Source organism: Poecilia formosa, unplaced genomic scaffold, assembly GCF_000485575.1.
Source record: "Poecilia formosa unplaced genomic scaffold, Poecilia_formosa-5.1.2 Scaffold69, whole genome shotgun sequence".
Lineage (NCBI taxonomy): Eukaryota > Metazoa > Chordata > Actinopteri > Cyprinodontiformes > Poeciliidae > Poecilia > Poecilia formosa.
Genome location: NW_006800008.1, coordinates 605,174 through 623,556, shown reverse-complemented (window position 1 = coordinate 623,556; position 18,383 = coordinate 605,174). Strand labels below are relative to the sequence as shown.

The 18,383-nt window shown below is 38.8% G+C and overlaps 2 protein-coding genes across 5 annotated transcripts in view; one reads left to right on the top strand and one right to left on the bottom strand.

Annotated features, from left to right (window-relative positions):
• The window catches only part of LOC103140220 (fatty acyl-CoA reductase 1-like), a 27,317-nt gene extending 17,689 nt beyond the window's left edge, over positions 1-9,628 (top strand). Inside the window, exons 4-11 of the mRNA XM_007555233.2 lie at positions 635-812; positions 3,078-3,122; positions 3,197-3,315; positions 5,025-5,092; positions 6,884-7,055; positions 7,139-7,268; positions 8,210-8,337; positions 8,763-9,628. Coding sequence (XP_007555295.1) covers positions 635-812; positions 3,078-3,122; positions 3,197-3,315; positions 5,025-5,092; positions 6,884-7,055; positions 7,139-7,268; positions 8,210-8,337; positions 8,763-8,925 — 1,003 coding nt within the window. The 3' untranslated portion in view covers positions 8,926-9,628. The remainder of the gene's footprint in view (positions 1-634; positions 813-3,077; positions 3,123-3,196; positions 3,316-5,024; positions 5,093-6,883; positions 7,056-7,138; positions 7,269-8,209; positions 8,338-8,762) is intronic.
• LOC103140221 (endoplasmic reticulum-Golgi intermediate compartment protein 2-like) lies at positions 9,067-18,383 on the bottom strand. 4 transcript variants are annotated; one of them, XM_007555237.2, is made up of 14 exons: positions 18,215-18,383; positions 16,952-17,085; positions 16,760-16,868; positions 16,102-16,148; positions 15,950-16,017; positions 15,025-15,065; positions 14,843-14,944; positions 14,671-14,766; positions 13,889-13,944; positions 13,498-13,596; positions 12,637-12,734; positions 12,382-12,544; positions 11,902-11,981; positions 9,067-11,817 (listed from the first exon to the last, which is right to left on the bottom strand). In XM_007555237.2, exons 2-14 carry the CDS (start codon positions 17,055-17,057, stop codon positions 11,752-11,754), a joined length of 1,131 nt encoding a protein of 376 aa, XP_007555299.1. In that variant the 5' UTR covers positions 17,058-17,085; positions 18,215-18,383; the 3' UTR covers positions 9,067-11,751. The 4 variants fall into 4 exon arrangements, with proteins under 4 accessions (XP_007555299.1, XP_016528508.1, XP_007555297.2 ...); XM_016673022.1 differs by having other exon boundaries at positions 9,067-11,821; positions 11,906-11,981; XM_007555235.2 differs by having other exon boundaries at positions 12,382-12,541.

Below are 18,383 nucleotides of genomic sequence, written 5' to 3'. Positions count from 1 at the left end.
AAAGTATTTTTATCCTTTGTTACAAATGAACACACATTCACTAAAAGAAAGTCTTACTATTGCATTAAAATGTTTATTTACTTATTTAAAAAATGAATTAAGTTATTGGTATGTTTGCGTTTCTCTAACGTAAATAGAAGCTAAATTTGCTGCTTTAGGAGTTTTGAGTTGAACATATTTATAGACGATGAATATTTTTATCTTAAATGCAAAATGTACAAATTATTTCTACAGTTTTGGTTTAATTGTTGCTCTTAATGTGTTTGTCTTTCAGGAAATGCCTTTTTTAGTCTGAATTCTCCAGTTAGTGATTGATTGATTACTAAATTAGTTGGCAATTATTTTAATAATCACAATTAATCTGATTAATTGTTTCAGCCAGACTTTTGTCGACTTTCTTTAATATTTTTAGGAAAAACTCTTTAAACATGCAGATACAGTTTTTGACTTTTTTTGAGTCTATAATCCATTAATTGATTAGTTGAGTATTATTCCAATTAATCACGATTAATCGTTTCAACTCTACTATAAATATGTCAGATACATTTTTGTTATGGTTTCTGGTTTTCTGCCCTGCCATAAAGCTTTCTGTGGTTCTTTTGGAGGTTTTTTGAATTCCTGGTTGTGGTTTCAGGTGGATGGACGACGGCATCGTACGCGACATCACGCCGCGGCTCATCGGCGACCGGCCCAACACGTACACGTACACCAAAGCCCTGGCGGAGTGCGTGGTGCAGCAGGAGCAGGACAAGCTCAACGTTGGCATCATCAGGCCCTCCATAGTGGGAGCCAGCTGGCAGGAACCTTTCCCCGTAGGTCACAGAGCAACTATTACTGCAACATCCAGAACGGAGGATCGATGTTTAAATTAAGTCCAGAATAAACCAGAAACCTGAGATATCGATCCAAACAGCTTGTATAATATAAGAATAAAATAATATGTTTGTATTTATTAGTGAGATTTTGGCTGGCAAAGACCTTAAATAAATGGACAAACAAATGAATGAATAAAAAATGTTTTAAAAAAACTACACAAATAATAAAAAGGTAACTTAAATTAACAGAAATAAACTATTTCCTGTAATAATAAACAAATTAATTTAAAATTGAAGATAAATTAATGTTTAAAACAATAAATAGAAATTATCTTTAAAAAAATCTAAAAAAAAATGTAATATAAATATTAAAAATATTAAAACAACAATTTTCTGAATAAACAAAAAATATTAAAACCTTTATTTTAAAAATAAATGACAAATTATAAACATTAATATTTTAAAAAATAAAAATTGATCAGCCTGTAGTTGGCAGCGACAAAAGACCCTAAAAATGAATAAATATAAAATAAAATACATATACGATAAAAACAATAAGTCCAACTAAGAGACATAATCACATATTTTATTTAGTAAAATATGAATTACCAAAACAATTAAGAAATTAATCAAAAGCAAATTCAAACTGACAAAAATAAATCAATATTTAAAAATATAAATAGAAAAAATGGATATTAACGTTATAATATACAGAACTTTAATTGAAAATTACATAAATAAAAATGTGTGTTTGAATAAGTTTTGTATAATTTTGTTGGTGGTTCTGATCCGCCTCTTCAAACGGGCCGGCTCTCGCTGCAGCTTCTTGTTTAGACGCCTGTTTGTGTGCGTGGCGTTAATTTTGCCCCCAGGGGTCCCTCCACACATGTAGCAGTCTGTTAGCAGCGCTTTCATCCATTTTTAATGGAGTCTAAGTGAAGCTGACGAGCGCTGCTCCCCACCGCAAACACCACAGGAAGTAACACAACGCCGCCGCGTGCTGCTGCTGCTCCAATCAGCTGATACCCCCTCTCTCTCTTCTTCTTCTGTTTTTATGGCAGTTGGAGTGTTGGTCTACCCCGGTGCATTTAGGGACATTGTAGATGGAGAAGAAGATAATCAGCACATTTCTGCCAAAAAAAAACCTCAGAATTTTTTCAGATTGTTTGCTGTCAAATCACATAGAAATTGTTTCCTTTTACTGGAGGAGTGTTTTCAAGATGGCCGCCAAAACCAAAACATTCGGTTGAATAACCACTAATTTGACAAACTGGAATCTTAGCTATGCTAAAGCGCTAAATACACAAAGAAAATAATGTAAACTATTGCTAAACAGCTAATGCTAAACAGCGCAAGTTAATTTTTTACACTAATTAAAAATGTGTTTAGCATTTTTTTATACTAAACACAAAAAAATAGTGTAAGCTAATGCTAAGCTGCTAAACCCATTTTTAAAAATTGGCGTAAACTAATGCTAACCAGCTGGACAAATAAAAATTTGCATCAGCTGATGCTAAGCCATGAAACGCATATATAAAATTAGCAGAAGCTAACACAAAACTGCTAAACACTAAAAAAATTAGCATAAACTAATGCTAAACCACTTAAAAAATCTTAGCTCCACTAAGGCTTAACTGTTACACAAATCTAATGCTAAACCTCAAAACACATAGGAAATAGCAGAAGCTAACAATAAAGCAATAAAGACATAAAACATTTGCAGAAGCTAATGCTAAACCGTAGAACTCATAAAAGATGGCAGAAGCTAACGCTAACCGTTTAGACGGTGTTTCTCTCTGTCACACCTGGTGTGAGACTCACAAACGGAAACGTCCTCAGTTTCTGATTTTACTGCATTTTGTTGCTTTAAAGTTTTATGAACATGGTGTGCTGTGGTGGTGCAGGGGTTAAGTACAGTCCACATATGGAGGCCTCAGTCCTCGACGTGGCCGTTGCAGGTTCGATTCCCGGCCTGGCGACCTTTGCCGCATGTCTTCCCCCTTCTCTCATTACCCACTTTCCTGTCAACTATCAAATAAAGGCCACCAGAGCTGATAAAACCTTTAAAAAAAAAAGTTTTATGAACAGAAGGAACAAAGTCAAAAACACACTAAAGTTCATCCAAGTCGTTAAAATTTATCACATTTTATGGCAATAATTAAAGAGCCTCAAAAACGGTGGCCATCTTGGAAAATGTCCTAATCTGAATATTCACTTCCTGTGTTTCTCTCCGCCTCTTCACCTGCTCCTCTTCCTCCTCAGGGTTGGATCGACAACTTCAACGGGCCGAGCGGCGTCTTCATCGCGGTGAGTGAGCCTGACGGCTTCCGTTCGCCCGGCGGCCGGATTAGGATTAGGCTAATCTGGTGTTGTGTCGCCAGGCGGGGAAGGGGATCCTGCGCACCATGAGGGCCAACAACGACGCCGTGGCCGACCTGATCCCCGTCGACGTCGTCATCAACCTGACCCTGGCCGCCGGCTGGTACACCGCCGTGCACAGGTGGGTCTGTGGGCGGGGCTTAGCTCCTCCATCAGGTGGATGATTGATTTTTACTTAGATTATAGATTATAGAGCGGCTTGACTCCTTTCCTTTCTTCTTTTCTTTCATCTTCAAGTCCTTCTGTTTTTCCTTTGTTCCTTCCTTGTTTCCTACCTTCCTTCCTCTACACTCCTTGTTTTTTTTCTTCTTTTCTTTTTCCCTTCCTAAATTTTTCTTTCCTTCCTTTCTTTTTTCCTTCATTCCTTTCTCTTAACTCCTTGTCACCTTTTCTTCTTTCCTTCCCTTCTTTCTCTACTCTGTCTCCTTCCTACCTTCCTTCCTCAGCATTCCCTGTCATATCTTCCTTTCTTTCCTTTATCTTCTTTCTTTCTTCCTTCCTTCTTTGAGTCCCACTTCCAGTTTTTCTTTCCTTCCTACCTCCCCTCCTTCCTTCCTTCCTTGCTTTCCTTTCTTCTAGTTTCTTGTCTCTTTCTTCCAGATTTAAAACTGAAATATTTACGTTAAATTCAAAAACACAAACTGAACTTTTTATCGTTTATTTTTCACGTCTGGAAAAGTTTGAAGCGTTGCCATGAAAATTTTTTGGAAGCTTCATTTAATCTCTAAATTATGGAACTCTTTTAGTGACTAAAATGTGTGTAAAATTTGAAGAAGCAGAAAAAGTTTTGGACTGTAAACATGAAAATCTGCTGCAGGTTTAATCTGAACCGTTTCGCCGTTTTCCTCCTCCGGTCTGGAAATGTTTGTCCCGTTGACTCAGACTGAGTCAGACGTTCCGCTCGGAGGGAATGAGTTGGAAAATCGCAGCCGCTCCCTTTTTTAAGGGCCAAAGATTCCAGGGAAACTGAAAATTGGCAGCTGGTCAGTGACGGACGCCAGCGCCAAGTTGGGCTGATCCTGGCAGTAAAGGCCATATTTAAGGTTTTCTTTTAATCTAATAAAAGATCCATTTTTACTGCTTCACAGTTTAATAGCAGGATAATCTCATTCAGTTGTATTTAAGTACAGACTTTGACTGGGCCACTCCAAAACCTCCAATTTATGAGAGAGAGTCATCAAGAATCAAACAGAATTAGGACTGAAATGATTAATCGTGATTAATTGATCATTGAAATGATCGTGAACTAATTTAGTAATTGATTAATCGGTAACTAGAGTCATTAAAGTTAATTTAAAGCACAAATATTAGGGTTGCAATTATTAGTTGGACTTTTTCAGCTGCAGATTCCTCCTGTGATAAAAGTAATCAAGCGTTCCCTAAAGGAATGCGATGTTGCATTTTTGGCAATAAAATGTTTCTTTTCTTATTTAAAAAATTTATTTATGCATCTTTGCATCTTTTAACGTGTTTCAATATTGTGTAAAAAAAAGTGGTTAAATAAAAAATCTGCAGATTGTGCCAATTTTTTTTTTTATCTGATTAATCGATTAATCGTCAGAATAATTGATAACTAAAATGAAAGTTAGCTGCAGCCCTTCTGCAGATTTTATAAAAATGTGGCTCATTGAGGAGGTCAAACCTAAAAAGAAATGTTTATTTCCATTTTTAACGAATCTTGTGGTCGGCGATTAGGTTTAATTTGCTGTTTTTGTTCCACAGGGCTCAAAGTCTGGAGGCTCTGTGTGAAAATATGAACATTTATTGTGTCTAAAACAGACACAAATCACATTTTAAGGCACTTTTGGACCTGGATCTCTTGTTTTGCAGGCCTAAAACGGCTCTGGTGTACAACTGCACGACTGGCGGCATCAACCCGTTCCACTGGGGCGAGATCGGTGAGTACGCGCCGCGCCGCCCTGATGCTAACGGCAACCCGCCGCTGCAGGTCGATGCGGCGGTTTGGGCCCATCATCTCAGTTTGCCTCAGTTCGCCGCTTCATCACAGATCAATCAGCCGCCTCTGACTCTGCGGCTGCCATGACGCCTGCAGTGGAGGATTAAGGCTGGGAAAGGCTGCCACCTGCTGGACAGACGTAGAAACTCATCCAGACTCCATGTTTACTGAAATAGAGATTAATTCTCATCTGTAGGTTGTGGGCTCCCACGCTAAATAACATCCCAGACTGTCGTTAAGGATTAGTCTGGAGAAATGTCAGAGATTAACCCGGTGATTGCTAATTAATTCTGCGGTTGAGGGGAAACGCTCGTTTATAATCCTCCGTCGTCGCCGGGCTGCAGCAGGCTGCAGGAGCTGCTCGTTACCGAATGAGAGTCAGTTTATCTGCGTTGGTCTGAATCTGATGACATGAAACCAACCGAAACACCTGAAATCCCAAACTTTATTCCTAATTCTGTTGCCGGGAAGAAAAACTACACATATCTATCCGTCTATCCATCCGTTCTTCCCTCCATCCATGATCCTCGATGACTTTAGTTTGTATTTTAAATCTAACGTTAAAATCGTCAGACCAAATCAATCCCATCCCTTCGCCGTTCCCAGATTAACAAACTTCCCGCAGGAATCACAACCAGATGGTTTCTGTAGATCCAGATGTTCCAGATGTTATCGATCCACAGCTGGCTGTCACCGCAGATCCGCTCCTGTCGGCATGGAAACGAGGCCGTGACGCAACGTCTGCTGGTCACATGGCTGCGTCTCTGGACTGGGCGTCCTGATAAAGGTCAAAGGTTACCGTGGGACGTTGGGATCCTCCTGAGCGGCTCCACCCGTCATGAAGGTGGTGTTGAACGCTGCACTGTAAAAGCGGTGTGGCGGCGTTTAGCCGCGTTTTGTTGCTGCGTCAGGGAGGCAGAGCTTAGCGCAGATTATCCCAAACGCACAAACCTTCTGTTCCCTCGGGATTTCACAGGAAACGCTTCCCAGACACATTTTTCATTATCTGGATTTAAAAAACATTCTCCTCTCACCGATCCGAACAAAACTGAACTTGATAAAAAAAAATGTTCAGATTAAATCTGCAACTAACGATTATTTATTAATTATTTGAATAAAAAAAAAAATTGGCATTTTTCAGTTAGACAATATTAGATAAAAAGATCCAAATAATTTCTTCTTTTAAACAAGAAAGTTAAAATTTTATTGCCTAAAAATAAAGGCACATACTTTTAGTGGATCCTTGATCACTTGCAAATTAATTGATTAGTTTTTTAATTGAATCATTAAATTGGGTTTTTTCTGGTTTTTGCAGAATTTGAACAAAGAGAAGCTAAAATTATTCCACTTTAAAACTAATTTACAAATGATTTTTTTTTATCTTAAATGCAAAAAAAACTGAACGGTTTTGTAGTGTTTTTGATTTTGTATAATCCAGCTAACGATTATTAATCGGACGATTATTTCCATAAACAATTTGATTAATCATGTCAGCCTGGATCGTCTGTGTCTCTTATTGAACTCCAAATCAATCCAATCATCTTCTTCTTTAAATTTGTTTCTCAGTCAAACAACTTAAATAACAAATGAAGGTTTGGTCCAATTTCTGACCACGCGTTTTGTTTGCAGCGACAATAATTAAAAAGCTTTTTAGTCTGTATAGCGATTAATCACCAAACTAGTTGATTTCAGTAAGTGATCAGTGGTTTTGTGTGTTTTTGTCTCCTGACAGAGCACCATGTCATGTCGTCCTTTAAGAGGAACCCGTTGGAGCAGGCTTTCCGCAGACCCAACGCCAACATCACCTCCAACTACCTGATCAACCAGTACTGGATCCTGGTCAGCCACAAGTTCCCGGCCTTCATCTACGACCTCTTCCTCCGTCTGTGCGGACAGAAGCCGCAGTGAGAACCGCGAACATCCGCTTCCTCGGTTTGCTGCGTGTCGGAGATGTTGGTCTGCATTGAAGGTTTGTGCTTCCCTGCAGGATGATGCGCATCTTCAACCGGCTGCACAAGGCGATCCACCTGCTGGAGTACTTCAGCAGCCAGGAGTGGGAGTGGAACTCGGAGAACATGAGCATGCTGATGGGCCAGCTGAGCCCCGAGGACAGGAAGGTCAGCCGGACGCCGACGCCATGTCTCACTGAGACGATGCGCGACGTTGTTCTTCCAAGCTTGTTATAATCATAACTGCAGATGCAGCAACGCTACGGCTGGATGATACGGCTTGTTTGGGTTCTTTTCCAAAAGAAAAGCAGATTACGACAGAAAATCTTTTCAGAAACTGGCTCTTATTTCTTTTATCCCTTCTGAAATATGAAGACCTGGCTCAGAAAACAGTCACAATATCAGCAGAATAAAGTCCTAAAGTTACGACAAAAAAGTCATTTAATTAATAAAAAAATCTTCTAGTTATCGATATCTTTAATCTGATGTGTTAAAAGATGAAATGTCGTAAAACTTATCCAGAGTTTAACTTTACAAGATGCTCAACATTCCTCAATTTAATGTTTTACAATTTATTTCTTCATTCTCCTGTTTGTCCTGGCAGCATTAACTCTTTATTCTCACATTATTTCCACTTTATTGTCGTACAATTTCATTATAACATAATTCTTGTGATTAAAAAATAAAATGTCCTGATATTCTGCCATCCAATCAACCTGAATTCAAAGTCTAAATAAAAGGAAACTGTAAAACACACTTGTCATCAAGATGGCCGCCCTGGGCTCGATGACATCACTCATCGCTATGGAAACCCCAGGAGAGCATTGGTTAAAAAAAAACCCCTAAATCTTCAAAAACCAAAAATGTGATTAATCATTTTTATTTTAAGTGTTTTGAGGGAAAATCGCAGGAAATTTAAGCAGTTGATGTTGTTAAAAAGCGCCAAAGAGTTTTAGTTGTTTTATTAGTCTGAACGGATATAATCTTTAAAATGAACTTTTTTTGTTATTCATCATCCTGAAAACGAGTTTCTGACTCCATCCTTGCTTCAGTGTCGACATTCTTCCTCTGTGGTTTTTGTTTTATTGAACTCCCCTTCGTTTTCCCAGACATTTAACTTTGACGTGCGTCAGCTGAACTGGCCCGAATACATCGAGAACTACTGCATCGGCACCAAGAAGTACGTCCTGAACGAAGACATGTCCGACATTCCTGCTGCCAGGCAGCATCTCCGGAAGTAAGTCAGCTGCAAAAACACTAAAATACTTTGTTTTTAGAGAAAACTGTGTGTGTTAAATAGGTGGAAGTTACTGGGTGATTTAAAAAAGCTAAAGCTACTGGAGGACAAAGAGCTGAGCTCTGGTTGCTATGGTTACTCCCTCCATTTCTCTGAAGAGGGGGAGGGGCGATCCTGCTGTTTAAATGTAGATTTTCCTTTTAAACAAACAGTAAGTTGTACAAACATTTGGAGATCATGAGTGTAAAATTTTACATGTTTTATGTAGAAGATATGATTATTTAAAGAGAATTTATGAATTTTTCTTTTGTCTTTTCTGATCAACCCTAGTTATGTTTTTAAAAACCTGCAGCCACTACCGCAGGTCCAGGGATAAATGAAAGGTCTGGGTTTGGACCTTACTGCTGTCTTTGGTTGTCCTCCAGGCTGAGGAACATCCGGTACACCTTCAACACCCTGCTGGTGGTCTTCATCTGGCGGGTGTTCATCGCCCGCTCCCAGATGGCCAGAAACATCTGGTACTTCGTGGTCAGCCTCTGTTTCAAGTTCCTCTCCTACTTCCGTGCTTCCAGCACCTTAACCAACTGAGTCTTCCTCACAGCCTTGAGCCGGGGTCAGGCAGCCTTCGCCTTCAGCTGTCAGCGGTAAAAATAAAAAAACAAAACAAAAAGAAATCACCTTAAGCTCAGACGTTCCTGACGTGGACGAACAGGGCTCTCTCTACGGACGTCTGCGGCTGACAGAAGGAAAATAACGAGGTCTATTTGCTATGTAGTTACTGGTTGAGTTGGGAAACTTGACATTCCCGTCAGAAAAACCCTGTCCTACAGAGAAAGTGGTGTCTTTTTATTTTCTACCTAATGTTTCCTTCAAAGTGGCCAATTATATATGCAACGATACGCCTTCTGTGTGACTTCCCACTTCCTTCCCCGACCTCCTGCCTTGTGACAGATCTGTGTTTTCCATACTTGAAATGCGTCATTGCAGCAGAGGTGGACGAACTCTACGTACTTATTTTTATTTTAACTTGTTTTATTCTCTTGCATTCTGTGCATCTACTGCCTTTTTAAGATGACAGTCCAGACGGTTTGCCCACATGACATGAGACAAGCTAGGCTAGCTTCTGGCTGAATTACGACCGGGATGTCTGAGGGTGAACCTGAATGCTCATCTACTTTGTTTGTACTGAACTGGTTTTACTACTTTTACATCTTTATACTTGCACCAAAAGAGCAAGTCTGATTGTGTGTTAGACCTCGGCAGTGTGGCATATATACATAATAGTACATCAGAGTGGAGTTTATTTATATAGCGTAGTAGAAACTGTAGATGGTTCCTTAAAATGGTCCTAATCAGGGTTTTGAGAGGATAACCTCCAAAATTTTAAAATGAAGTGGATCCCCGGTTTAAAAACACTCAGCTACCGACTTTAACAGCTAAAAACACAAGAAATATCTTAATTTGCATTGATATGCACTGTGGAAACTGTTTTAGCATTACTGTACACTCTTCCATATCTCCGCTCTTGTTCATTCGTGCTGATCAAACAAAATGGCGACATCTGCAGAGCGTCTGTTCGATGATCAATGTTTTGCTTTATGATACAGAAGCTCAGTGAAGGGAAACTTAAAAAATGGTTGTTGAAATGCAGAAGATCCAGATTTAGCAGAAAGAAGGCGCCATCTTGTTTGTTCGGGCTATAAACAGAATGCTAGCTAGCTAGCTAGCTCAAGCTAGCACTGCGTTATCTGGGCTAACCTTTCCAAGTTCCTGCTCGGCAATCAGTCCAGGTAAAAATATTGATTCATCAATGCTTTGCAGTTAATTTTTCCAACTAAATGTAATTTTTTAAAAGCCTGTGAATCAATTGGATATCTCAACAATAAAACAGTTCCTCATCTTGAGTTTATTTCCAAATATAAATTGTACGTATTAATAACCTAAACCAGCCGATCACAAACTAAATCAGCTGTTCAGATGCACAGATGTTTCCCCAAAACACAGCTCACCGCTGCTGTTCTAAATTAACAGTTTAATATCATTTCTGTGCCGTCGGCACCAATGAAAACTAATGGCGCTCCTGTATTGGTTGCTTCACAAACGACACCAGTTGCACTCCGTTGAGGTATTTTAGGTGCATTTTCTTTCAAATAAATCAGATTTACTCTACGAGAAGAATCATGTTCCGAAGAATCAGAAGAAAAATCTGCGAAAACCGAACAAGCGGCGGTCCACTGCACTGAAGACGAATGAAGGATTATGATGCATCTAATGCTAAAGAAGTTTTAAAAAGTATTTGTCCAATATCAATTATGTAATTTATTGGGGTGTGTGGAGTGTTAGGTGAACGATTCAGAGTGAAATCAAAGCTGTAACCGTTAGCAACAGTTGTGTTTCTCTGAAAAGATACACTCTGAAGGTTATTTCAGCACGCAGTGCAGTCGAGTCGTCTGCATAGATGCTCACTAGCAGGCTAAATGCTAATACAAAAGTGGGTTGGGGGCGGGGACATCAGGGGCCCGAGTACACAACCATGAGGGACACCACATCTGACCGAATGGAGAATCGCTGCTGTTTAAGGGAGTAGACCTGTTTGGTGTGGTTGGTTTCCAGTTTTATAAGAAGAAAACTTTAGTTACCATAAAGTTGTATTTGTTGAATCACTGCTGTATTCACAGGACCACAGAGCTTCCCTCTAACTACAACAAGTATTTAACGTGAAGTCTGAGGCGGCCGCTGTTGTCTGCTTTCAAACTGAATGAGATTTCATGGGAGAAAAAGGGAAGAAACTAAATGTTTATGCAAAACTCTGGTTTTGTTGTGTGTGTGCGTCGGTTCGCGCTCGGACTGCGTGATGAATCGGTTTTGTCAGGTTGTCCCCAAAGAGCTACAGGGCTATCTTCATGCTGTCATCCATGTTTGTCCGTTTGGTAACAGCACTGTCTTTGTTCACTCAAAACGTGACGTTCTGCCGGCGCAAACGGCAACACATGACCGAGAACATCTTATTCTCACTGGTGTCATTTTTGCAAATTGTTTGACCACCTGTGTTCCCCGCTCTAACGAGATTCAGTCTGCTTGGCAAAACTGAAATAAAGAGGATAAAAAAGCGCATCTGTGCTGCTGTCTGTTGCTTTTTCAGGAAAATATTCTCCTGCTGGTTGATACTTTTACATTTTAAGGGATTATCTCTATTTTAAAAAAAAAAGATTTTTTTTTTGTTTGCATTCTTTTAATCTGTTAAATAACAAATCATACGACATCATTTTGACCAATTAAAACTCAAATTTACAGTCACTAAAACACAATTAAAGCATTTACTGGGGGGATATTTAACCTACAGTGCAATGAAGGATATGAATTTTACTGAAACAAACATCTTCCAGAGATGACGGTCTTTAGATCGCAGTGAGACTAGAGCGGAGCGTTTCCCACCAGAAGAGGGGCTTGGTGGTGGTTCAGGTGATTCAGCTGCAGCTCCTGCAACAGATTCAGTGGTTAGAGCGTTTAAACGCTTCCATCCATGGGTGTGTTCATGTCCAGAACCGAATCCACCGGACTCACCTGTCTGGGTCTGTAGGCGCCGACCCTAAAGCGACAGCAGACGATGTCGAAGCAGAACCCGACCAGGTTGTGAAGCATGCCTTCAAGCAGGAAGACGGGTTTAAAAATAAGAGTATTTTTAACATGCATGCAGGAATTGTAGGTGATTATTCAAATCCTGATGCGTTTGGTGGAAGCTAGAACATTAAATGGTTTTGGTTTGATGCTAAAGGAAACATGGAACCAGAGGTCCAAAAGTTCAGACTGAAGAATTCAAGGTAAATACAAATTCTGTAATTCAGAAATAATGTGAAATGTTCATGTTAAAAGTTGAAAAGTTCAATTCTGGAATAAATTTCAGGCAAATATAATAAAGATCAGTCAGAAACCCCAGATGGATGGATGGATGGATGGACGGACGCCTGGAGGCCCTGCTGTATGGCTGGACAGAGTGTGGTCCTCCCAGGCTGCCGTAGCTGGTAAACATGGCCGCCGACTCGCCTGTGGTGGAGAAGATTCCGCCTACGATGCCGCAGAGCCGCACCAGGAAGCGTCCCAGCGCCATGTGCTGCTCGCTCACCGTCACCATCAGGGAGCTGGTGTCGTACTTCACGAAGATCCCCGAGACGCCATGGCTGCCCGCCGCGTGGTTGATCACCCGCTCCTCACACACACGCACACACACACACACACACACACACACACAGTTAGCACACACACTCAGGTTCGCCTGAAGCAGTCAGCCTGGCCACTCACTCGCTCCGTCACGGAGAACTGGTGTGTGTCTGCGGAGATCAGGTGTGTGTTCAGCTTGGTGGGAACCACTGTGATGAAGTACTGGTACATCTGGTTATCTGCAGACGGGACAAAAACGGACCCAAAGCGCGTTTATACTTATTTAAAACTAACTTATTTAAAATTAACTTTTCAGCAAGATATAGGAGCTTCTTTTAAGTAAATATTTCCTTAATATTTGTTTTAAAAACCACTACTTCCACTGGTAGATTGACACTTCTAACAAGATATTTCCCCCATGCTATAAGTGAAATAAGTTTTTAATTTGAGTAGTTTTAAGTCTATAAAGCACTAGCTTCATTGGCAAATTTTTTTCACTTATGGGAAAAATGTCGGCTTATCTCAGAAAATATATGGAAGAGTAACTTGTACTTTTTATCAAAAGTGTTAACCTAAAATAAGTTCCAATATAATTTACATGTGAGTTACTTTTCTTTTATTTCACGTGTACTAAGATATTTGCATATTTTATTTTCCAGTATACGCATTTCTGTACTTCCACTTGGGTCTCAAAAAAAAAAAAAAAAAACTTTATACATTTTGGTGTCTGAATAATGTCAAACCTCCCGAATGTTGATTCATAAATGAGCAGAAACTGACCTAGTGACCCCAGGGAAGCCTAGCCTGTTACTTAGCAACCACGGCAGAGTTCCATCTGTTACCTAGCAACCCAAACCGAGTTCCAGCACGCTTGCTCAAAATAGGCAGAACGGACAAGGATAATTTTGTACAAAAGAGGTATACTGCATAGACGTATTGTAATCTGTTTGGTCAATAAAAGACAAAAGGCGCCATTTTGTCTCTTAGATTGAATAAACTCACTGTTGTAGGTGATTTTCTCGGTGCCGTCCAGAGGATTGATTATGCCTGGAACCTCTTCGCCAAAAGATAAATGGTCAATTCGATGGGAGAAGTTGTACGCTGCAGAAAGACAAAGTTTTTAGTGCAAATATCTTACTACACTTAAAATAAAGAAAACTAACGAAGTAACTTTTCAGCATTTTATGGGAGCTGGTTTTAAGTGCTGATTTTAAAAAAAAGTACTAGTTAGAAGTGAAATAAACCTACCAGTGAAACAAGAGATTTTAAATTACAATATGGGATAAATACTCTGTTCCACTGGCAGATTATTGAAATATTTTCTGTCATTTCTAAAGTTTTTCATTTTAAAAAATCCATTAAAGTTGGACCTGGTAGAGGGGACGTTTCTTACCCTCGTGACTCACAAAAGCAGCGATGTGAGCGTGGCCCTGCGGATGGTGAATCGGCCTAAAAAAACACTAAATGTTAGTCAGGAGATTAACTTGACGTGTGTTTTTCTAACATTTTGGAAATTTAATATCGGTACAAAAAAAATCAAGGTAATACAAATCTAACAAAATGTTTTCCTTACAATGTAATAAATAAATAAATAAACCGTGCAATGTGAAAATCCAGCTGATTGTTGGCCCCTTTAAGACAAAGGGGCCAACCAAGTATTTTTTAGTTTCTAGTGCAAATATATTACTACACTGAAAACGCAACAAAAACTAACTTATAGGTAACTTTTCACCAAGCTATAGGAGCTTATTATAATAATTTAATGGCAACAAGTTTAGAATTTTTGGTGTCTGAAAATGTACACAAACCTCCCAAACTTTGAGTCACAAATCAGCAGCCCGTTGCCTAGCAACCCAAGTAGAACTCAGCCCATTGCCTAGCAACCCAAGTAGAACTCAGCCCATTGCCTAGCAACCCAAGTAGAACTCACCCCATTGCCTAGCAACCCTAGCAGAGTTCCGGCAGATTTGCTCAGCCAGTTATTAATGAGTTAATTCTGTTGTATTTCATCTCACCTTAAAAATGCTAAACTCTGATGTCAGTGTGTTTAATATTTACAAACTTTTGTTCATTTTTGTTGTTAAAATGGACCAAAATCATTTTCTTTTCCAGAGATTAAATAAAAATTATAAAAAAAATTGATATCCTAACACTATTTTCTGCATACTTCCTTACTTTCCTACTGTGATGTGTAGGTTTCCTGCCACCTTATTGACGTAAGCGTGTCCGTGAATCCTGCAGGCGTTGAGCGGCTCGTTGGGGGCGTCCTCCCTGAAACCCAGACCACACGTCAAACATTTTTGCTGAGTCGTACTTTACCAGCCGCGTGGTCTGAATGGAGACGAACCGCGGCGGCAGAGCGGTGGGCGCTCCCTTCAGCAGCGTTTTGTAGAGAACCTCCTGCAGAGCGTGCTCCTCCCTCAGCCTGCTCTGAAGGAGACGCAGCGTCCTGAAGGACAAAAACAAGCATTAAGTTACCATCTAATCCTTAAAACTTAACGCTGAATACTCACATTAAACTTCTCCTACCTTTGCCACAGCCTCTGTTGTGGGGATAATTCAAAAATAACCTGATTAAAAGCACAAAGATGAGATGAGCAAAACATTTGAATGATTTCTTTCATCAATTTTCTGACTGACATGAAGAGCTGGAGCTGGAATTTTAGCTTTTTGGTCCAAAATAATAAAAACATGTTTAAATACAGAGATGTTTAAATAAACTGCATGTTTAAATCTAGGAAGGAATATTATTGTCACTTGGAGGAACTGAATGTGTGTAACTGGATGTTTTTTGGTGGATTTGGTTTTATTTTACAACAAAATAAAGTCAAAAACAAACAACTAATAAAACTTTACTTTTTTCCCTCAGTGTTGCAAATTTATTTTTTATATTCTAAAGGTAAATTGTTTTTTCCATGTTTATTATTGTTGTTAATGTGTTGCCATATAATTAATTTCCTTTACTTCCTTAGTTTGTTTCATGAATATTTGAATTTAATTTCTTGGATTGTTATCAGACTTTTTCTCTCTGATTCCTTGAGTCTTAGTTTAGATTCGTTTGGGTTAATTGGTTTCCTCGTTAAGTTTTTCTGCTGCTCTCCGTCCCACAGCTGTTCCACGTCTCCTTTAATTGGCTTATCTAGCGCTTTACAACCTGATCCAGTATTTAAGCTCCAGGTTTCTCAATTTTTTCATTGCTTATTTTGAATTTAAGTTTTATTTTCCCTGGAAAAACAGAGATTGGAATAAGTCAGGGGTGTCCAAATTGAGGCCCAGGGGCCATTTGTGGCCCTTGAAATGATTTTGTTTGGCCCATGACCACAAGTAAAGAATAGTAAAACTGGAAACAATTGATTTCAACAGTTTAATACACTTTTCTTGTTTCTGATTGACAGATTTCATAAAAATGTTGACACCACTGGTTAAATTTAACAAACCAAACAGGTGAACTCACAGGTTCGTACTGCAGGCCGTTGGATGTGATCATTGTTTCTGCCAGATCCAAGATGTCTGCTCCCACATCTGCAATAAAAACATAGAAGTAAATCCTGAGTTAACAAATTTAAACACATTTAAACAGTTTAATGAAGAACGTCAGCTACTCACGCTGGCATTTCATTGCTACTGTGACGTCCACATTTATTCTTAGCTTACTGCGGTCAAGAAAAAGACATATTTAGCTTTATATCGCGCAGTATAACATTTTATGTGGTAAAAATGTTAAAGATTGACCGTAAATTTGAAAATTTGACTGTGCGTCATTTACAATACTGAAACACCGATAGTTTTTAAAAAAGGCAAACAAAATTAAAGATGATTAAAATAAAGAAATATTACCTAAAATGGACAATGTATATTTCTGCTTTTAATTTTAATTATGTCACTTTTGGTCTTCCATAAAAATAAAATAAATGTAATTCCTTGGAGACATGTTTTAGAAAAATATACAGGAAAAATTCTGCTGCTTTGCTTTTGCTTCTATGTACTTTTTTCTGTCAACATTTTGTGTTTTTACGATTGACAGGAATTGAAATATTGTTTATTTCTGTACTGGTTTTGTCTTGTATTTTTTTCACCAATGTTTCAGCAGTTTTCTTTCTTTGGAAAGGTTGAAAATGACTGAAAAATAAATACATAAAAAACACTAAGCCTGGCGGGGCAGTAAGTTAAGCCTGGTGGCCCGCCAGGCTTATAACACTTTGGAAGAAATCCTGTATTGTAGCTAATCACAATGCAGCAAGCTAACGTATCAATAAATGCTAACCTGGAAAAATCCTTGTCAACTTCATATTCATATTTCATCCAAGTGTCTCGGTACACAAAGAACTCCAAGATGGCCAGAACCGCCATGGCGCTGAATGCTATGATGGACACTGCGGAGGAGACAGACGGAGCGGTTACTCTTGGGTTGTGTTTCTGGTGACGGTTCTGTTTGATTTCAGAGTTCTGGTCCCACCGGTCCCCCCGGACGCAGACGTTTCCACGTAGCTGTCTGCCACTTTGGGGAAGGCGTCCAGCTCCTTCACCAGACTCAGGGCTTTTCTTCTGGACAGACGCCTCATCTTAGCGGTCAGGATGGCTTTCCAAATCCTCCAAACAAAATATGTTTAAAACTGATCTAGATCGTCATTTAAAGGTGTAACTTTTATAAGAATATTTTGTTTTGTATTACTTGAAACTGTCACTATGTTGTGACAGTATATAGGACAGATAAATTGTGATAAATCGCCTGCTCAAAGTGATGACTCCAAAACAACCAATTAGATCCAAGAGGTGGGTCTTAGTGATGTCAATCACTTTCTCTGCTACCCTGTAGTTAGCAGAGCCTGTTGTGAATGCTAAGGCTAGTTAGCATAACCACAACTGAAAGTAGATAAACCGGTTTCCTGTAACTGTAAATCACTTCTCTGCTATTAGCACATTTAGCAGAGCATACATGAGGTGATTGTCATTGCTAAGACCCTCCCCCTGGCTCTGATTGGTTGTTTTTGGTCAGTAGTGGTGCATTTTTAGCAATAGTAGCTCTAGGAGAAAGTGGAAGATATTGATCTTTTCACAGATTATTTTTGTATATTATTAGTATTAATAATATACAATTTAATTTTTTATTTATATTGATTAACTGATTTTCAATTTATTTCATTAAATAACTGTTGTACTTTTTATATTAATACATATATATCATTTCTGTACTTATTCTCATTTATGCAGTCTTTTACCTCCTTAAAAGCTTAAGCTAAGTTGGGGGGAAAAAATTCTATATTCGGACATTTTTCTATTTCAAATACCCTTTACTCGCATTTCTGCAGACTAAATGCAACATATTAAAAATGTTTATAAAAAACATTTGGTTAAATATTTATTTTTGCATACATATGTTTTATTTTACTACCATATTTTAAAAAAAATTAATTAATCTACCATTAAATGTAATCAACCGAGGAGGTTTTATAAAGGTATTAATAAAAATAATTCATTTGTTTATGGAGTCTCAATTAATAATAGCTATTAAACATTAATTATACCATTTTTAATTGTGTCTAGACGTCATAATGACAGGAAGACGATAAAAACATTACAAATAAAACTAAAATTGCTGGTTTGTTAAAGGAGCAGACTAGTATTCAGGGTGGAGATGTACATAAATGACCATTAACTCTCATTTTTACATGTAAACAGCCTACGCTGATGTGACGTCGCTGTTTTTTAATCATCTTACCTGTTTTATCATCCGGTCGGTTTTAAAATCAACCCCGAGTTTCCGTGGCGACCAGGAGAGTCACGTTTGAAACGCATTTGGTTGTTTTAAACGCAACATATCGAAGGATGTTAAACCGCAAGAGGCGAAGCGGGCAGCGGGTGTCTGTTACACCGTTACGTGATGACGT